This window comes from Mytilus edulis, chromosome 4, assembly GCF_963676685.1.
Source record: "Mytilus edulis chromosome 4, xbMytEdul2.2, whole genome shotgun sequence".
NCBI classification, from domain to species: domain Eukaryota; kingdom Metazoa; phylum Mollusca; class Bivalvia; order Mytilida; family Mytilidae; genus Mytilus; species Mytilus edulis.
In genome coordinates, this window is record NC_092347.1 from 34,059,149 (window position 1) to 34,078,338 (window position 19,190).

General features: G+C 32.6%; 1 protein-coding gene across 1 annotated transcript in view; it reads right to left on the reverse strand.

Moving 5' to 3' along the window:
* Positions 1-4,830: 4,830 nt before the first annotated feature.
* LOC139519529 (G-protein coupled receptor dmsr-1-like) overlaps positions 4,831-19,190 on the reverse strand; it is a 48,669-nt gene continuing 34,309 nt past the window's right edge. Inside the window, exon 3 of the mRNA XM_071311648.1 lies at positions 4,831-6,198. Within this exon, the coding sequence (XP_071167749.1) occupies positions 4,963-6,150 (1,188 nt within the window). The 5' untranslated portion in view covers positions 6,151-6,198 and the 3' untranslated portion in view covers positions 4,831-4,962. The remainder of the gene's footprint in view (positions 6,199-19,190) is intronic.

Below are 19,190 nucleotides of genomic sequence, written 5' to 3' on the forward strand. Positions count from 1 at the left end.
ACTACAAAATTTGAAACACAAGTATTTTACGGACGCCATCACGAGCTGGTTGACCGTTATGGAATAACCATTTCACAAATGATATCGGATATGTTCCTTACGTCGTAACTACAATCCCCTCCCCTTCATGAATGTGACCTAACGAATTAGACTATTTACCGGATTTGTTATCACATAAGCAACACATAAGCAACACGACGGGTGCCACATGTGGAGCAGGATCTGCTTACCCTTCCGTAGCACCCGAGATTAGTTTTTGATGGGGTTCGTGTTGCATATTCTCTAGTTTTCTATGTTGTGTCATGTGTACTATTGTTTGTCTGTTTGTCTTTTTCATTTTTAGCCATTGCGTTGTCAGTATATTTTCGATTTATGAATTTGACTGTCCCTCTGGTATCTTTCGTCCCTCCTCCACTTTAAATGCAAACCAGTAGATATTCACATGTGACGTTTTTTACTGAATGTTATTTCTATACATGTTTATAAAACAGTCATTATTTTCAGTCCATGTATAATTTTTTTTAAACCATTCCTCAATCTATGCAGATGCATACCGATCTTGGTAAATTAGCATATTTCATTTATAAAACAGATAAACTACATATTATTTCAACTGCAGTATTTTTTGTATGTTAATGTATTGTCTCTTGTTTATAAACTCTTACTTACGACTGTCATACAAGTTAGAAGTTTAGCTAGCTTTAAAACCAGGTTTACTCCACAATTTTTTTACATAAGAAAATGTCGGTTCCAAGTCAGGAATATGGCAGCTGTTATCTATTCGTTTGATGTGTTTGAGCTTAATTTTGCCATTTGATTAAGGACTTTTCTTCTTAATTTCCTCAGAGTTCAGCTTTTATGTGGGTTTTTTTTTTGGCGAAGTTCTTTTATTTCCTTTTCAGATACGTTGAACTATGAACTGTCCTTCACAAACCTATTTTTCAGTGAGGGCTACAGTACATCTCATATACAGTGAACGCGAGATCAAGGATACTATCGATAGTAGAAGGTCTGTTTAATTTGTTAGCAGTAACATACCATCTACTCAAATTTATGACGATTATATATCTAAGTTAATACTTTACGCTTATACATGTTCAAGCTGTACGGACTTCATTCACAGGAATGTGATCACAACAAAACGGTTTCGACAGAGTTACGAGGACGAACAATTGAAATCGACTGTTCATAAGTGTAGCGATCACCATGAAAATTGATTTACCGATACGATGTGTCGGTGTCTATACGCTAACGCATTTTTTCGCGGTCATAGATCCGATTCGTGATTTTACTGACCGTGTCTTTTTCCCGATTGTGACATTTTGACTGATTGCGGATTCATTAGAGGTGATGCATGTATAGCAGGAGATGCTTAGCCTGTTGACACAGCCGCTTTCGCCCATATGCTAGTTCATCTTCTTCTTTTTTTTTGCTGTTTTTTGTCTGGTCATTCTTCAATATTTCAAATAAAGCAAAATTTCTTGACTTGCGCTGTCAGCTCAGCGTTTTTTGTCATATCTATCCTATTCTTATTTTCGCTTAAATACAAAAGTCAAGTATCTGATCGCGATACTATTTCTTATTTCTAAAAGTTATCGTGTTCAATAAATTTGCACTTCTGATTTAATAACACATTTACATTTTTCTTACGACGCAAATTTGAGTATAAGAAAATGAAATTATTTCTATAGTCGCCATTCCCAAGAAAAACATAGGAAGAAATCTTGAAAGTATTTATATTCAAAGACAGTTGCTTTTTTGAATATATATTCTGTGTTCCGTTCTTTTCAGTTTTCAGTTGAATAATTTTCCGAAAGGATAAACTGTTTGTGTTATATAAAAGAAATAAGAAGAAAACTGAAGCATCTTTCATGTGTCACAATATTGTCTTCCGTGGATGACCTCATACAGATCTGGCACAGCTTTTTGAAACTTGGGTTTTAAGTATTCGTCATCTTCATACTTGATTGGACTTGAAGTTGTTCTTTTTGAGTACTATTGTTTAGTCCCTTGTAGTCACTTTTTGTAAACATCTGGCTCGATGCCATCGCTGGTGGATATTTCGTTCTCGAGGGTATCATTCCCATGCTGACATTAAATATTACTATTATTGTCCTTTTCTGTAAATTTCCTGTTCATAAAACCTTAAAGTCATAGAATTGGATTTTTGCACCATTTGCACAACATTTCTGTATTTTGGGTCTTTAATATTAATATTTTTTTTCGTTATTTATAGCCTTTCTAGAAGAAAGGGACGAAAGATACTAGAGGGATATTCAAACTCATGGATCGAAAATCAACTGACAATGCCATGGCTAAAAATTAGACCAATAGACAAATATCACGAACCCCGCCAAAAACTGGGGATGAACTCAGCTAGTGCTCCGGAAGGGTAAGCAGATCCTGCTCCAAATGCGACATCCGTCCTGTTGCTCATCTTAATACAAACCTGGTAAATAGTCTTATTTGGTAGGTCACATTCGTGAAAAGGGGAACGGGATTGACATAAGGAACATATTTGCTATCATATGTGAAATGGATATTCCATAAAGGTCAACCAACTCGTGATGGCGTCCGTAAAATTTACGAAGGTATGATTTCAAATACAACATTTGGAACTCTGGTTTTAATAGCTTCCTTGCTAGCAGCAACCCTGTATCAAGGAAATATATTGATAGGAAATAAAAGCCCGGGAATATCGTATCGTTTGCGATATAAACACTTCGAATGAAGGCGCTGCTTGAATTTTGCTAAATAGAAATGGAATGTTTCCAATTGGGAAGCTAAACTCATCTCTTTGTCGTAAAATGTTGTATTCAAACTACCTTTGTTGTCAATTTCTAGATGTAAGTCAAGATATGAGGCAAATATATATATAAGATGGCCAATTTTGTTGTTCTCTTTGTGCACTTAGAATGAAATTCAAAACAGTGTAGTTGTGGCCATTGATTGACACATTAAATTCATCCATTGACTGGGACAATCTTAGGTGAACGTTTGTCTGAAACGACCGCTGTTCACGACGTACCTACGATAGACATTTAAACTGTGGGGTCACTAAAGGTTTCTTAACGCCTTTAAATATAAAATAATTCGAAAACTTAATCAGGAATAATCTTTATATTTTGATTTATATAATTGATATAAATCAAAACATCGTGTTATTTCTGATTCATTTTTTGAATTACTTTATTTAGGTGTTGAGAACCTCTGATGACCCCATAGTTTAAGTGTCTTTAAAATGTACATAGTAAGAAGTGGTCGTTACATACTAAATTTTCCCAGTCAATGGATGAATTTAATGTGTCAATTAATGGCCACAGCTACACTGTTTTGAATTTCATTCTATAACCAAACAGATGAGATTGAGCGATTTATTTATAAAAGATATTACTACATACTTGTACAATGAACCATGATCTGAATAAATAGTTTATTGCTAAGCAGCAGATTCCGTAATAAATAAGACATACTTCCCAGGTGTATGTGTTTTATTCCAAAAGATCAAACTGTAATTGTATCAACCGTTATGCGAAATTTGTATCTAAACGTTAAAACGGGATAGTTACTTTTTCGAAATTTCGATTTTAGTTTACAAAATGTCCTTTCTATTTATATAATGAATCATATCTATTCCTAAGACGATGACACTGCATTTTTCATTCAGTTTCTATGTATAGTGTTTGGTTAGTGAACACATGTTTGTTTGCTTTTATTTATAACAAGATTGCCCTCTAAATTGGGTATTAAAATGTACGTTGGTAAGCAGCATCTGTTCTAGGCTTTGCAGTTAATCAAAAAGCCAATCACAAACTTAGTTTTCATTGAGAATCGAAATCGGGAAGGTCTCAAAGAGACAACACCCCGACCAAAGAGCAGAAAACAACCAAAGGCCACCAATGGGTCTTCAATATAGTACGGATATTTTAGCTTTAACACATGAAGATTGTAACAATTCAAAACTTAAAATTAGCAAGATTAGTTGAAATCATATAGCCTTTCCTGGATCAGTCTCATTTAAATTGATATATTTTAAAACCAAGAACTATATGTTTCTGTCCTAATAAAATCAGCTTGTTACTGTGTATCAGACACAGATTTTACTTTGTTTTGAAATCGATTCAGTTTTGAAAATGTCTTAGTATAGTACTATATAGGTATATTGAATTAAAGTACAGGAAACGCAAATCTTTTGTAACTGACTGTGTGTTCCATCTTTACATTCATTTACTTTTTTCCAAAACAATGTGTTAGTTGTTTGTGATGAAAAACATTCATTAAGGCCCAATCCTCTGTAATTAAGTTTCAAGTCAGATTGTTGTGGTGTTTTTCTCTTTCATTAAAATAGAAATCATTTAAGGAAGTAAGTGGGTTGTTAGAAATTTTACTTCTCAATTACTTTCGTAGCATATTTTGCCGTCAACGGGATGTATATGAAAAATCTGAGAGAGAAAGTTTGTTTCCCATTATCTGTGTTATCTTGCAAAAACGATAGCTTCGTGTGATATCATCAGCATAAAATTGTGTAGAAAACTGGAAAATAATTATCGGAATTTTAATATTATTTAAACATGAGAGATTCATATTAGTTTCTTTCCTGCTTCCATAAATTCTAAACACTGTCTAAATATTTCGGAACATTCCCTGGTAAACAGGAACGCCGTTTATTGCTGTACTTCTATTGCAGGGTATTGGACAAATTTCGTTAAAGAAAATTCAAATATGGTTCGCATTCAGTCGAATTCATATGTATTGCTATGTCTAACACTGTTTATCATTCTTTTGAATATTGTTGCTAATGTTGCAGGATTATATCATTGAATTCACTTCTTTGATGTAGCATTACAACATGTGCAAACAATTCATGGAAACACAGAATGAACACATCTAATCCTATATTAATACATATCACAGAGAACTACGTTTTTGGCATTCTTCTAAGTAAGAAAAAATATTCAATTTCTATACATAAGTTGCTTTTGAATTCGTTTCGTAGTTCGTATGTCCATTTTTATTGTTAGTGATCAGTTTAAGTCGAGACAGATTCGGTTTTCCGATTGGACAGCATTTACAAAATATTCGGACGAATGTATCTCGGAATTGTTTGCTCATACTGCAGTATAATACGAAATTGATGGCATTATTACACAAAGCTACAATGTCAAGGACATCTCCGATTTGGTTGTAAACGGTGTTTTGTAACTCTGGTATAAATATAATCAGTAAACTCAAAATTCCTTGAGGAAGCTCCGTTATTAAAAACAAAACAACTATTGCCAGCAACATTCCTGTTGTTCGATTATGTTCATGGTGTCGATCTGATTCTTCTTTCTTACCCTGGTTCATAAGGGCAAGTCGTTTTTTGTATGCTTTGTGCATAGCATAAATAAGAAGAAAAGTCAAAATCGACAGCATTACACATGGCACTAGCTTGATCATTATTGCCTGAATGTAGAAATTAATTGTGTGTAAGGCATTCCCTTCCTTGACCATATGCACAGTCCAAATCTCCTCTGTTGTATTTCCCGTGAAATTGGCCGGAGTAGGAAGGGGTCCAATAAAATTCATCATATAATTTGGTATGCAGATAACAATAACAATAATGTACACAATCGCAACCATTATTTTAGTTCGTTCTATTGAACACCACACCATTCCCCTGTTCGGAAACCATATATACAAAAACCTGAAGGTTGCCAGAGATATTGTAAGCCATATTGCAATATTGTGACAAACCAATGCAAAACTTGCATGAAATAATAGAAATCGGACAGAATGGATATTCCTTACTGCTAAATATGGAAGATTTGAATCTTTCAATATGTAAAATTCTATTGCAAACATTAGATAATCAGCCATCTTTAATGAATCTGTAACTGCCAGCCATGTAAGAATCAAGTTTGTCGACGTTATCATATTTTTTCTCGTTAAAACCACAATATTAGCAAGATTAGCCACGATCCCAAAGATACAAACAAAAGCGCTGACATATCCGTGCATAGCCGCATATTGAACTCTAAAAACTTCTAAAGAGGATGGTATCGATGTGGATGACGATTGAATAGGCGTTTCCGTAGATGGCATTGATTCAAAAAATATGTCTGTTAAGTTTGGAGGAACTCCTCCGAAATATGTATACGTCTTCGACATTTTGGTACCGTGGAATGAATCTATTTGACCATCGGATAAAAGTTATCTCTGTAATATAGAATACACATTTATATCATTTATTTTCACCAAACAGAATGAATTGAATACAATTAAAAATATAAGACATTGAAAATACAATAATGGACATTTCACTAACACATAAAACCAATGCCCTTTATCCTTTATAAAACACTTACCTTCTAATTTTAGTCACTGATGCAAAATAGAAACTTGCCTCATCATTAAGTTTGTGTATTATCTAAATCATATACACTTACATAATCAACATTTAATTCATGGCTCTGATGGCCTTTTGAAATTTATAGACTAGATTATCATCTCCCGCAGGTCAAGTTGACCTATATGAATTTGACTGTTATTTTTTTATTTATTCATTTTGTCATATAGCTATTCACATGTTTTTTGTCTAAAACATCCTTGGCTTTATTTATTATTATTATAATTTGTTTTTGGCTTTTCTCGTTCCTGAATAAGGGCAACAGAAATATACCGCTATTCGAAAATCATAAATCGATTGAGAGAGAGAAAAAATCGGGTTACAAACCATAACCGAGGTAAACACATCATCTATAAGAGGAAAACAACGAAACAACAGAAACACTGAAGTGCAACCAAAAAATAAATGATAACGCAACAAACACAGAAACTGTACCAGGATTATAATTTTATAAGTTGTGCCAAATATGGCTAAGGTAATCTACTCCTGGGGTAAGAAAATCCTTAGTTTTTCGAAAAATTCAAAGTTTTGTAAACAGAAAATTTATAAAAATGACCATATAATTGATATTCATATCAACACCGAAGTGCTGACTACTGGGCTGGTGATACCCTCGGGGACGAAACGTCCACCAGCAGTGGCATCGAAACAGTGGTGTAAATAGATATCAAAAGTACCAGGATTATAATTTTATACGCCAGACGCGCGTTTCGTCTACATAAGACTCATCAGTGACGCTCAGATCAAAATAGTTAAAAAGCCAAATAAATACAAAGTTGAAGAGCATTGAGGATAAAAAATTCCTAAAAGTTGTGCCAAATATGGCAAAGGTAATCTACTCCTAGAGTAAGGAACTCTTAGTTTTTCGAAAAATTCGAAGTTTTGTAAACAGAAAATTTATAAAATGACCATATAATTGATATTCATGTCAATACCGAAGTGCTGACTACTGGGCTGGTGATACCCTCGGGGACGAAACGTCCACCAGCAGTGGCATCAACTCAGTGGTTTAAATAGTTATCAAAAGTACCAGGATTATAATTTTATACGCCAGACGCTCGTTTCGTCTACATAAGACTCATCAGTGACGCTCAGATCAAAATAGTTAAAAAGCCAAATAAATACAAAGTTGAAGAGCATTGACCATACATTTGATATTCATGACAAAAACGAATTGCTGACTGCTGGCCTGATGATACCCTCGAGGAAGAATTGACCACCAACAGTGACATGATCCAGTGGTGTAAATAGTTATCGAAGGTATCAGGCTTGTAATCGTTTACATAAGACTCGATAGTGACTCTCAGATCAAAAGAGTTTGATAGCCAAACAGAAAATCACAAAATTTAGTGTTTTATAATCATATCCTAGAGATAAACAAACCGAAGTGAAGTTGAGGTAAATGGGATTTTTTGGGAAATAAAAAAGAGTAAATGAACTGTAACTTTTATACTAAAATTATTTTCTGAACTTCATACTGAACTATAACAGAGTTCTAAAAAAACCAGCATGGTTTCAATTACTATATTTATGTTGGTGGTTTATTTCCTTATTCAAACGGGTGGTTCAATGAACTTAAAAATTTAAAGATGATATTGCTGTATTATGGATGACTTAAGCTGGGGTCACACATTCACGATTTTTACTGCCGTCCTTGACAGGACCATTCCCGATTAAAATTTGGCAAAAGTATGATCAAGATCTTGTGAATCGTGAATGGAACTTCCAACTTTAATTAAAATTTGTAAAAAAAAACAATTCACCACGACAACAATCAGATAATGTTCAGGAAGCGTCGATATTCAACCGTTTTCAAGCGAATTTGTCCCGATAATCCCGTTCTCAAACCGCTTCTAATCCGATTTGTATCTTTCACATGGTAAAATTCCACCGAGTCTGTCACGACTGCGTCCCGATTCTACCGCATGTAATCCGAAAGAGATCAGACAGTGACCAGACAGTGAACCGACGCTGACGGAGGTTATCCGTTCGAAAACTGTCGACATACTCGGGAGGATTAGTTACTGTCGGAACGTGATCCTATCACGGTCCGCTCTATCGCATTACAAACGGCTATTTCTGGTCTCAGTCGTATTATATTCTGTAATTGTGGGGACTCTGACGTTGGTATCATTTACGTATTTCGTATCAATAACGGGACTGTTCCGGAACAGTTTCGGCAAAGACGGTTCGCAATCGACAAGATCTGGATGCAATCTGGACTCAATCGGAAGAAAAACAGCGATGAAAAATTTCCCCAGATCATTCCCGTTCAACAGGACACCCTTCAGAAAACACAGAACATTGTTAGGATTTTGATCCGATGCAGCAGAATCTGTCACGACATAGTCACGCTTGTAATCCGACTTAACAAACTCGGCTGAGTTTTGCCGAATCCTACGGGACACACCTTACTGTCGGGGTGCTTCACCGAACTATCTGGACCATTCCCGACCCGTAATAATCTGTTACGAACTTGAACGACTGCGTTCAGACAATGATAGGACATTCCAGATAATTGAGGATAGTACTCCGATTTTTTTCACTTTTCGTGTCCTATCGCTGACTGATCTCAAACGGGAGCAATAATCGGCAATGTGTGAAGGGCGCATTAACCAGTTAAAAAATCGTTTATTATCTTAATTCTTTTTTTATTTTTATATTTTAAGAAATTTTACCATGCCAATACTTTAAATTGTTTTAAACAAAACGTTCTCTTTTACAATTCAAAAGTTACCGTCTAACCATTTATTCGCTGTCATGATTCGTTCGATGTAGGATATATGGGCCTGTTGATGTTCATAAGCTTAGTAAGATGAATTTTAGTACTAAGTACAATATTTATATTTGTACATTTATTTCGGAGAATAAATAATTCTAAAGTATACTATATTTTCTCTAGAACTATTTAAATTGAATGTTTAAAAGTTTCAAATGGTTGTTAATGTACTGAAACTTAGGTTTCAACTTAAACATATGACACGTTTATATATCTAAAAAAAAAGAAGTGGTATTATTGCCAATGAGACAACTCTCAACAAGATACCTAATGACACAGAAATTAACAGCTATAGGTCACCGTACAGTCTACAACTATGAACAAAGCCCATCCCACATAGTCAGCTATAAAAGGCACCGAAATGACAATGTAAAACAATTCAGACGAAAAATAAAGGTCTTATTCATGTAAAAATGTATGTTAGTGGTTTTCATATGATTCCCTGTGATCTTTTTATTATTGTTATATTTAATATAAATATTTACAGATGACGAATATCGCTAAACTACTGTTGCCTCATACTTCCTATCTATTCACTGTACAAATAACCATCGCCCCCCCCCCCCCTCGCCACAATCATGATTCATATTAACAGATTCTATTCATCGGATTAATAGGCATAATATAATTTCTCCGTATATATTTTTTTTAATTCATTGATATTATTATATTGCATATTTTATATAATTTGAATCGTTTAATAAGAATAATATATTTAATTCTCTATCAGGAACGCTTAAGGGCAAATATTGTGCATCCAAAGAGCCGACACTGTTGAAGAGCGATATGACCAAACAGGATATAAATCCATCTTAGGTAAACTTTGCTTTAGGGATTTGAAACCTTAGATTATTTAGAAATTCAAAATATATAAATGGACACATTTAGGAGTATTTGATATAAAGCATGTCAGTACCGAAATATTGACACAAAAGCTGACAATACCCAAGGGTACTGATAGTCTACTAGCAGAGGTATCGACCTAGTAAAAAATACTCAAATATGTTGTCTCGACGGAGACGTTCTGAAGGGTATTGAGGAAATACGTATAATTCAGACTAAAATAACTCTCATTCTTTTCTACGATAATAAATGTTTTAATGTAGTTCATTTGAAAGTTTCATAGCCTTAGAAATTTTCTTAAATAATAACATCATATTTAACTTCGCTACGCATTAAAGTGAAACCAAGACGTTGGAATGTTTTAATTCAGTTTGGATTACTTTACGGTTTTAGGGCATTGTCTAATCATTATCGTAATAGTACAAGGATCGTTAAAAGAAAAAAGTTGATTCCCTCTAAATCATGTGTCTGACTTTAACCAATTATAGACCATGTTTTTTCTCTTAAATCATGTTTTGGAAGAAAAACCGAAATGAAATCCCATAAAATACACGCAAAGTAATAACTCGGAAATGGGGGGAAATAATTTCCACGAAACTGAAACCGAATAATTTTAATGGGGGTAATTTGAGCTATGCCTCCAACCATGAGATATAATACAATTTTGTGACTTAATTTCCTGTAGGCGGTAAGTTAAGGAAGTTGTGTAAGGAAAACATTTTTTATGTATACTGTGATCAATATTACATTCTTTATCTCGAAAATTTTACGTTCTTTTGTATTAAACGTCAACTTTGCTGTAGTAATCAAAAGGAACATATCTCTGTTAACAAACAGAAAAAGTTGTTTTGTGAAAACATCTAATTGAAACGCATTTAGCCTTAACAGTATTGTTGGAGTCAACAAATGTGAAAAGGATAGGCTATATTTGTTTTTCAAAAACAGCAAACATTTTGCAGACATATTATTTTTCATTTATCCAGTATCAAGTAATTTGTTTTATTTAAGGAATGACTATGAAACTCTTTTCTGTCTAAAAAGAAATTACATAAAAAAAAGAAGTGCACACTGAATAACCCGCGTGGCGTGTTATTTTAAAGGGTGCACCTTATTTTTGAGGTTATTTCGAATAGATAGAAAGAAAAAAAAATCAATCATTCCTTTTAATTTAATTCTAAATACCTTTTATAACGAGTAAATCGACGATGACGTCTCAGAAACATGATTAATTTATCTATATGAGCTGATAGACAAAATACATTCAGCCAAGTCATGTTAAATCCAACATTAAATTATTTACCTTTGTCTATGATAAACTCATCATAGATACCAGGACTAAATTATGTACATACGCCAGACGCGCGTTTCGTCTACAAAAGACTCATCAGTGATGCTCGAATCCAAAAAAGTAAAAGAGCCAAATTAAGTACAAAGTTGAAGAGCATTGAGACCAAAATTCCTAAAAGTTTTGCCAAATACAGCTAAGGTAATCTATGCCTGAGGTAGAAAAGCCTTAATATTTCAAAAATTCAAAATTTTGTAAACAGTTAGTTTATAAATCTGAACGTGTACTTTGGGAGTTCATGCATTTATCAATTTTGATGATGATATTCGTTAGATATATTGTTATGTAATATTTCATAGCATAGACATACTAGTTTTATTCGGATTATTGAATGAAAAGTAGAGCTTTGAATGAAGAGATTTTCTTCAGGCTTTCGAATGTCCTTTAAGTAGTTTGTTATTTCATGATCTTTCTTGTCATTTTGTGTTTGTACATTTATTCATATGAATAAAACAGGTACACATGTGTGTAACACAGAATTACATAAACTAAACAATAGCACAAATTTTATAATATTTAAATAGGGCATTTTTGTTTGTACATTTTGTACATGTAGAAAATGGTGGATTGAACCTGGTTTCAAAGGTTGCTAAACTTCTCACTTGTATGAAAGTCGCATTACTTCCATTATTTAGTTATCAAGATAAAATCAATTTTAAATAGGGCATTTTTGTTTGTACATTTATTCATATGAATAAAACAGGTACACATGTGTGTAACACAGAATTACATAAACTAAACAATAGCACAAATTTTATAATATAACGTAGTGGGGTTTTTTTTGTGGTCTTTTCACTATTGCAGTTTTTTGTTCATGATTTGGTAGGTTGCAATTTTCTATTCAGTTTTGTGTGTGTATAGTGTTTGTTTTCTGTGTATTAGAAGTACTGAATGTCTTTGGGTTTTGTTTGTCTTTTGTTTTGTATATACAATTGTCTATACTTTTAAAACGTCAATTACTTTCCGAGTGACAATTTTGCCTTTGTATATATATAGTTCTTTTCTTTAGTTTTTGTACTTTAACGATTTATCGAGTCTTTTGCAAAACCTGTTAAGTACAGATATAATCTCCTTCTTCATTTTAAAGGAATTTAATTTGAATATTCCTATGTGTACTATATCTGTCTTATGTATAAAAGAAAATGCCAGAATTATGTCGCATTTTCGTTTGAATATACTTTAATTGTGTAATTATTCATGTCTTTTTTTTCTATACATGCACTTTGGTAGTCTAGTCTTCTATTCTTCCGTGTATACTATATTTCTTCACAATGTGTTTGAGGTACTTTCAATGTAGCGTGTGTGTCGTGTCTAGTCGTAGGTCTAGGTTTAGGTTTTAACATTTCAATCAAGTTTTATCAAAAAGTAAGATAACAAAAATACCAAACTTCGAGGAAAATTCATAACGGAAAGTACGTGGTCAAACGGAGAAATTAAAAACTCATACACATCAACAGTAAAATCACAAAAATACTGAACTCCGAGGAAAATTCAAAACGGAAAGTCCCTATTCAAATGACTCAAATCAAAAGCTCAAACGCATCAAACAAAAGGGATCATAAATGTCATATTCCTCACTTGGTACATGCATTTTCTTATGTAGAAAATGGTGGATTGAACCTGGTTTCAAAGGTTGCTAAACTTCTCACTTGTATGAAAGTCGCATTCCTTCCATTATTTAGTTATTAAGATAAAATCAATTTTAAATAGGGCATTTTTTCTGATATTTGTAAAATGTAATGCATTTATTAATATTTATATCCGCAATAGACACGAATAACTTCCTCTCATCACAAAGACCAACTAAGTATGACTTTACTTCTGGCATAACATACTGCGCTGGAGCCAGTATGCATTACAAATTTAAGTTAAGTGACTAGATATATTCTTCATTAAAAAAAAACAAGACAAATATTTCAATTTAGATTTGACTTGAAAAAAATCATCGAATGTTATGCTTCTCATTTGTAGACAATTGTTTTGACAGGTCTATATTGAAGTGTTTTGTATTAACTTCATGTTATTTTACATTATTGTATTTAGTTTGCACTTCATAGGACATTAGCTTTTGTCTCAAGACTTTGTTCGAGTCACAATACATGAAGAGGTAATAGAGGCAAATAGATGTTGCACAGATTGAATAAATAATCATTCGAATGTTATAAACTACTTCTTGAAATTCAAATTCTGCTCGACGATTACTTCTGTAAATTTTTAAAGTGTTAAAAAATCAGGAAATGAACGTTAAAGCAAAGAACAAAATGTAAAAAAGAAGAAATATAAGGTTAGTTTTACTTTTAATGGGCAGTGTTTCTCGATTTTTATTAGTATTCATACGTTTGATTCGAATGAGATCTGCAAAAATCAGGAAATGAACGTTAACGCCAAGACAAATTAAAACAAAGAAGAACTATATGGTTAGTTTACTTTTTATAGGCAGTGTTTCTCCATTTTTTATTTCTACGTTTGATTCCATGAGAGCTGTTTTTCATTTTATTGATAAGTTTTATTCTATTATACATAAAGATCACCCCTAATGAGAGTCAATATAATCCCTTTAAAGTTTTACGGTTAAACAAGACTTAAGAAAATAATCTTCCAAACACCTTCCTAAGGTCCTTGTTTCAAATTAAAACAAAAACCAATTGAGCGCGGATTACATCCATCAAGAATGATTAATGTCTACACTAATCATTGTTTTCTTTTCTTATAATCGACCAGGTCAAAGGAAATAAAACTGCGTATAAAGCTGCATGTTACCTCTATTACAATAAATTACCACTAGCCTAACATGGCGGAATACAGAGATTTTGTTATATTAACTTCAAGTCACGGGGGTTTAGATTCTTTTAACTACACGAAAATCATTACGCAGTTATATAGTATTACAAAACAAAACATGAACAAAGATTAAAATATTATTACTTCGATTTTTTAAGGGATTTTTGTTTTAATTGATAAAGGAGATCAATTGTATCATGCTGTAACCATACAAGCTTAATAAAAGTGAAACAACATCAAGAACATAATTACTTTTAGAAAATATCTATGACGTGTATTGCTTGTATTAACGCTTAAGACAACCACAGACTTGGTCTATTCAGATAAGTTTTGTTGATTTCATTCCGTACATTTGAAAAAATATGGAGTCAATTTATACTTCCAGACAACAATCAAGAAAATATGTAGAGGATGATGTTGGTGGTTCCACCTGCAAAAAGAGGTTCAGCGAATATTTTACGTCGATGATTAGATGAAGACAAAAAGTCATAGGGGGATCCAAACCTCATACCCCTACTCTAGATTAACACAATTCTTTCCCTTTGATTTGGGAAGTGTTAAGAACACTTATATTAAAATACTGTAAAAGTCATTTTGAAGTGGCTAAGTTAATCAGATCGTTACTATGCACCGGAGAAAAGGAACTCTTGTTCAAAGCACACATTTCTATTAAATGGATATACTATAGAAACCATTAAACACATATTAAGCCGAAAGCAAATTAAAAGAGCAAAAACATTAAATAAATGTAACAGTACTATACCGCTGTTGGAACGTGATAAATCGATTGAGAGAAAACAAATCCTGGTTACAAACTAAACCCGAGGGAAACAAGTCAACTATAAGAGGAAAACAACGAAACAACAGAAAGATTGAAGTGCAACAAAAAACAAACGGCAATACAACACACACAGAAACAAACTATAAGAAAACAAATGCCATTTCTCAAACAGGAATATGAAATAATCCAAATAAACTCATTCTTTCCCTTTACCGAATAACTTTACGATAACGCCTCCGTTGACGTTGTTAAAATATCTAAGAGGTAACGGTAACCTTAAATTGTTCTTGTCTACTTATTAACTTATTTTAATTTGGTTTTCCCTTCAAATTTACATCTAATGATCCTTACAAAATCTAACTATAGCAGCCATTATCAATCTTAATAATTTCCATAAATTTGATGCTCGCTTTGGCGGTCGGTAAACTGGGGCTTATTGCTGCTTGTCCATCTTAAAAGATAACAAACTGTGTGTGTCCGGAGTGAGAATAGTGTGACTGTCTAAGTACGGATACATGTCTTCCTGTGGACAACAATTAACCTTGTGAGCGAGCAATTAAAACTCAAACTTGGTTGGTATCAAACAGAATGGAGTATGGAACATGAATAATTGCTGTTTGATGTTAGCAGTCATAAAAGATTCATTCATAATGTCAATAAACTCATCCAAGATACCAGGGTTAAAATCATATAAACCAGATGCACGTTTCGTTTTTACAAGACTCATCATGACCCATGAACAAAAAATTTAAAAATACCAAATAAAGTAAAACGATTCCTATCATAGCTATAAATATATGTTTTTTGCGCGGTTTGCGGATACAAGTTTTGTCGATACTCTAGTCGTACAAATGTTATTGACAATAATATTAAAGAGAATAAAAATAACACAATAAAATTGAATGTTACCACCTATCTCCTCAATAAACTCTCTTCAATTAAATTTAATGGGCTAATTAAAAAGCGACATTAATTTCCTGTTTCCTTTAAGTAGGAAGATTGAATGATTGTTATTTTTGACAGTTATCAGATGGAAAGCAGCATAGCACTGATATAAATCAATAATTATTATCTTAAATATGCCATATTATAGCATGCATGGCTGACACAAATCAGAGAATCAGTCAATTGTCAACTGGTTTAAGGTCAATTGATTTCTGTATCCAGCGTGATGTCAATTTCCAACAAACTATGCGTTCGGATTATCAAGTTAAGTAACCAGTATAATAAATAACGTTGACCATGGAATTGGAGATTTTATATGTGTAGAATAGGATAGGGTTAACAATAAATACAATGTCATTCAAAATGAAGGGCAAATGATTAAGCAAAATCCAAGTTTCTTTAATGAAATATATTTCACTCGTAAAATACAAAAATAAATGTAACAATCTATTTATAAGATATTTTAAGCTGTCATTGGAATACATATGAAATGTTCACACTATAAGACTGATTATAAAAATAAAGCTTAATTGTCCCTGTAAATTCAAGTATATTTGTTCCTCTACATTTTTATGTTCAAATGTACATATGTTGAAAATGATGGTTTTTATTTTCCGAAAGAAATAAAAACTCGCAGTGAAACTGGAATACAAACAGACAAATTAAATGTAATTGCTATTTCATATCAATATAGTTATTATTGTATAAAGGAATTTAGATAGATATAGATCAATGTGCCGGAAATGACAATAATTGAAATAATAAATCAAAGCAGAACGTGACAAAACATAGAATGGTATGGAAAGGACATGCCATATCCCAGAGATGGGAAAGTTAGAATTTATAAATACAGTGAAGCTTAATAACTAGTTTGGCCGTAAAACCAACTATGGTACCCTTTCACTGCCATTTTATGTTACATTTTAATGTTGTGTCGTCATTCTCCTCTTATATTTAATGCGTTTCCCTCGGTTTTTGTTTGTGACCCGGATTTGTTTTTTTCTATCGATTTATGAGTTTTGAACATCGGTATACTACTGTTGCCTTTATTTGTGCCATAAGTGAACCGTGTCCTTTATAATCTATCTGTCAATATTTTAGTAATCATGCATTGCTAATGCAGAAATATTGATCATTGAACTGTTGTTTAGCTTCTTGATGTGGATACATTGGTTTTCTTTTCAGTTTCTTTATACCACTGTGTGATATCTGGTGGTATTGAGATAACAAGTCACTCTTGGCAGTTCTTTCTTAATAATGTACGTAATGTCTTCAACTTGCTATTTACGGTGTGAACTTTTTTTTCGAATTTTCACATTTTTAGTCTTTTTGGAATACAATTAAACTTTTAAGATAACAGTTACTTGTTGAATTGTATCCATTTTCATACAAAATTATTAAAACTAAATATAAGAACAAGGTTAACGTTAGAACGAGATAAAAGATAAAATAAAACTGCATGGTTTCATTTTCGTGAGCTCAACATGTGATTATGGGTTGAATATCATAAATTAAGATCGAGACCAACAGTGTTCGAAAAACCTAACGAAGTAATAAAACGTTGCAGATTGTGAAATACAAAAGGCTTGCTAACCATACAAAACTAAAATTATCTATGAATAAAATTGCCCGAGGGAGTTGCACATTTTGTTTTAAAATCATAGCACGATTTTATAAACCGGATATTAACAACCAAAATTTAATTATCATTTAAATTTTTCACTGGCATATTAAGGCTCCATTTCTCACTGGTATGGTGATACATGATTAATAGTTTACAATTTATGTTCACACGACCAATCGATAGACTAAAATAAATCTTTCTTGTTAACCTTGTCAGTTGATTAATTCAGTCAATCTCAAAACTTTCTCTTTAAAATAATTGACATAGTTTGTGGAGATATTTATTACATAGACGGGGAAAGGGGAGAGAAACTTGTCAGTGAACAGAGGGAGATTTCAGGTGAGATAGGGTGGTAAAATTGATAATTTTAAACGTTTAAATCCGCTACATTTATATGCACCTTTCGTAAGTCAGTTGCTTAGTGGTTGTTTGTTGGTATGGTTCATATGTGTTTCTCGTTTTTTTTATATAGATCAAACCGTTGGTTTTTCAGTTTGAATAGTTATCGACTAGTCATTTCGGAGCCATTTAAAGCTTGTTGTTTGGCGTGAGTCAATGCTCCATGTTGAGGGCCGTACTTTGACATAAAATTGCTAACTTTTAATACATTGTGACTGGGATGGACAGTTGTTTCATTGGCACTCATACCACATATTATTTATAAGACAATAAAAACCGACTAAATACCATAATATGCAAAATATATAACACACTTTGGATCATTTATGGGACATAGCCAATTCTATTCAAGTGCGAAAAGAAAGAAAAACATCTTGACATTATGTGCGGTAACAGTTGATGTCGTTACAATAAGGAGTATCATCTTCAGATTTGTTCCTAGTAATGAAAAATTAAATTTGAACTTTAAGAAATGTCAGTTATTACAATGTAGAACACATCGATATAACAAAATTGTAGAGCTATTTCCTTGTCTTGGGAAACCATCAGTCTGGAATCAGTTTTATGGTGATGACGAATTAAAATGAAATCATTACCAAAAATGACGGCAATCGATCAACTCATACGAACCAGGAATTGCAACACTGAGTGGTAAATAATAAATATAAATGTGTTTTCAAACAGCATTAAGTCTTATGCACTTCAAAGTAAAGCATCTCATCAAGGCTATAATCGTAAAAGATTAAAATAAAATATTTTGCAAATGGAGTTTCTTCCACGTGAATTTATTATTAAAACTGTCAGTTTAAATGCTACCTTTTTCTGACAAATTTGATCAATTTACTATTTCTTTCGGAACAAAATGTGTTATCTTAGATAATCTAGTTAGTAGTTTGTAAGAATAAGCAATAAGGGACTACGCATATCAGAAAGTATTGATAAGACGGCATTTGTGTTCATTTTACTGTGAAATATAAAACAAATTAAATCAAGAAGCATAAAACCAAATGATAGATTTGTGAAACCTAAAAAGCTTTTTGAAGACAGTCGTTTGTACGATTATTTATTTAAATCATATTTTACTCGGCTGTATTAAAAGCTAGAAAGAAAATCAAATTATCAAAACTTCTTAAAATTGTCGTTAAAAAATCGAAAACTAAAAGAAAAAAATGAATACATGTTTTGGAGTTTAGTATGGCATTCTTTATCACTGAACTAGTATATATATTTGTTTAGGGGCCAGCTAAAGGACGCCTCCGGGTGCGGGAGTTTCTCGCTGCATTGAAGACCTGTTGGTGACCTTCT